Below are 2,281 nucleotides of genomic sequence, written 5' to 3'. Positions count from 1 at the left end.
GCTGGGCTGCGGGGCGGCGCGCGGGCGTTGGGCCCCGTCCCCAGGGAAGGCATAAAAGTTTATGGCTCTTGAACAATGCGGGGCGGGGATTTTCCGAGCAATGCCTAATTGGCCGCTTCTAATTAAGAAGAGAGGCTTCGAGCTCCGGCGACCGAAGCCGGGGCAGCCTCTGTCTAGAGATCTAATTATTCCAACGATCCTTCTAAGAAATGGAACTAATCTCGGGAAGCCCGAGCAGGTTCCCGGTCACTCGAATCGGGGGAACTTGAACCAGTGCTCTTGAGTGCAGAAGAACCCTCTGCCTGGGAAAGTCAGCTGCAGAAAGCGCAGGACCTCGGGGAGAGCTGGCTTAGCGGTGTCAGGACGCCAGGGCACCCTGCAGCCCCGGCGCACCCGGGGAGTCGGCTGGCATTGGAACAACTTCTTAAAACGGCAGGCAGAACTGGGAAGAACCAGTTGTCTCCAGCCGGGCACTGCGGAGTGAGTGCAGGGCGGGGGCGGCGGCTTAGCTTCCAGCCTCTTCGGTCGGATACCTGGGAATGTGGAAGTCCCGTTTATTTCCCAAGCTTTTGATTGCTAACAACAAGCGCGAGGCCGAATGGCAAATCCCGTAGGCTGTATTTTCGCCACGTTCCAAAAGAAGCGATTCTAGACCCTGGCCGTGTTAAGCCCTTCAGAAGTTTATCGCAGTTGCTCGGGGCCAGGGAGGGAACAATGCTAGGAAAAGTCTCCGGTGCCCTTCCAACCTCGCCCCTGCCAGCGCGCAGGATGTGCGGGCCGGCGGGCCTGTGATTCCGAGCGCTTCCTGCCATCCCCTCGAGTGAACTTGAAAGGGCCGGGGACGCGCCGAGAGCAGAGTTCAGGGCTGGCGCCCGCGGCGGTGCGAGAGAGGCGGCGCGGGACCCGGGGCCTGAGGTCGCCCCGCTGTTTGGAGACGAGGGGACGGCGGGAGGGCGTGCGTCCCCGCCGGTGGGGTCGGTCATGGCTAGAGGATCCTGGGGTCTCGCCCAACCTCCAGGGAGGGCCGTGGAAGTCCCCGGGGACCGAGCCCCTAGAGTCTAACCTGTAGGCTGGCTGCCCCGGGGAGGACCCGGTTGGCCCAAAGAGGCTTTCCCGCCGGGCACCTGGGATTCTGCGAAGCGGGCCCAGGGGAAGCAGCCCCGGGGCGCCGCATCGGGCCCCTCGGCCGCCACTGCCGAGGAATGTCCCTTGGGCGCCCTCGGAGCCGGCGAGATGCTGGCGTCCAAGGGAAAGTTTCGGCTTCTCCTTCCCGTGCGCGATTCTGAGCGCCTCGGGAAAAGAAGCGCAGGGAGAAGTTGGAGCAGGAAGTCGGGTGGGGGTAAGACGGGAGGAAGATAGCACTGTGGTATTTTCTTTGTAAAATTCGAGAGGGCCGTTCCTGACCCGATCCAGCGCCCGGGGCAGAGAGCCGGCCTTCCCTGGTGCCTGGGGCTCTGGGACGTCGCCGGCTGCTAGCTCAGCCCTGGGGTGGAAAGCTGGTGGAAAGCGCCCGGCGCGGCTTCCTCCAGGCGACGCGCGGCCTGCGGCCCGAGGGGAGCCCCTGGGGACGCGGACTCCACGCACCTGGCCTGGGCCGCGCCGCGGTCCGAACCGTCGCGGGTGGGGGAGAGGTGCAGCAAAGGGGCCCCCCTACGGGGTCCCGGGACGGTTCGGGGAACTCGTCCACGTGCCTGGGCGGTCTCTGCTGTCCCAGGCGCCGGCGTCCCCCGCTGCTTTCTCAAGACCGGGACTTCTTTGCTCGAATGCGTTGGATTCTCTGAAGACTCACTCGAGCTACAGCACGTGGGCGCCTCTGAAAGATGCCCGGGTCTCGCACCACGGCGTCGGTCTCCCCACGCGGCCTCGGTCTTGGAATTTTCCAAGAGGGTCCCCAGCCTCGGTCTTTAGGATGTCGGATCCCAAGGTGCGCACCGGGTCCCCTACCTCTTCGCACCTCTCTGGGGCTAAGTGAAGAGTTTACTTTGCTGGGGAAAGGGGGAAGGAGAAAGGCGAAAGGCATACACTTGGAAAAGTACACTTTTTCCCCTGTCCGAAAACACGCCTGGAGACAACAGTCACGACCTTTCAGGAGAGTGAGGCTATGAACAAACTTCTGGAAACCTCAGCCTCAGCCAAAGCCCAGGCTCCCCAAACCCGAGCGGGGACCTCCCTTGGCCCCCGCGAGAGGACTGCGCTCTGTGTCTCTATTTCTATTTCTCGGAGCTCAGACGCCTGCCTCGGCTTTTCCCATCTTTTCCTGGAACCCCCCCTCCCCAAACTC

At 63.3% G+C, this 2,281-nt stretch overlaps 1 protein-coding gene across 2 annotated transcripts in view; it reads left to right on the top strand.

Moving 5' to 3' along the window:
- Positions 1-2,281, top strand: part of NR5A2 (nuclear receptor subfamily 5, group A, member 2) — a 128,727-nt gene that overhangs the window by 12,469 nt on the left and 113,977 nt on the right. Inside the window, exon 1 of one of the 2 annotated variants that reach the window (XM_010831080.1) lies at positions 121-480. The exons of the other annotated variant lie outside the window; for it this stretch is intronic. Coding sequence (XP_010829382.1) covers position 480 — 1 coding nt within the window. The 5' untranslated portion in view covers positions 121-479. Of the gene's footprint in view, positions 1-120; positions 481-2,281 lie in introns of those variants that run through there. 2 annotated transcript variants of the gene reach the window in all.

Source organism: Bison bison, unplaced genomic scaffold (assembly GCF_000754665.1).
Source record: "Bison bison bison isolate TAMUID 2011002044 unplaced genomic scaffold, Bison_UMD1.0 scf7180017864524, whole genome shotgun sequence".
Classification (NCBI taxonomy): Eukaryota; Metazoa; Chordata; class Mammalia; order Artiodactyla; family Bovidae; genus Bison; species Bison bison.
This window is presented reverse-complemented; position numbering and strand designations above follow the sequence as displayed.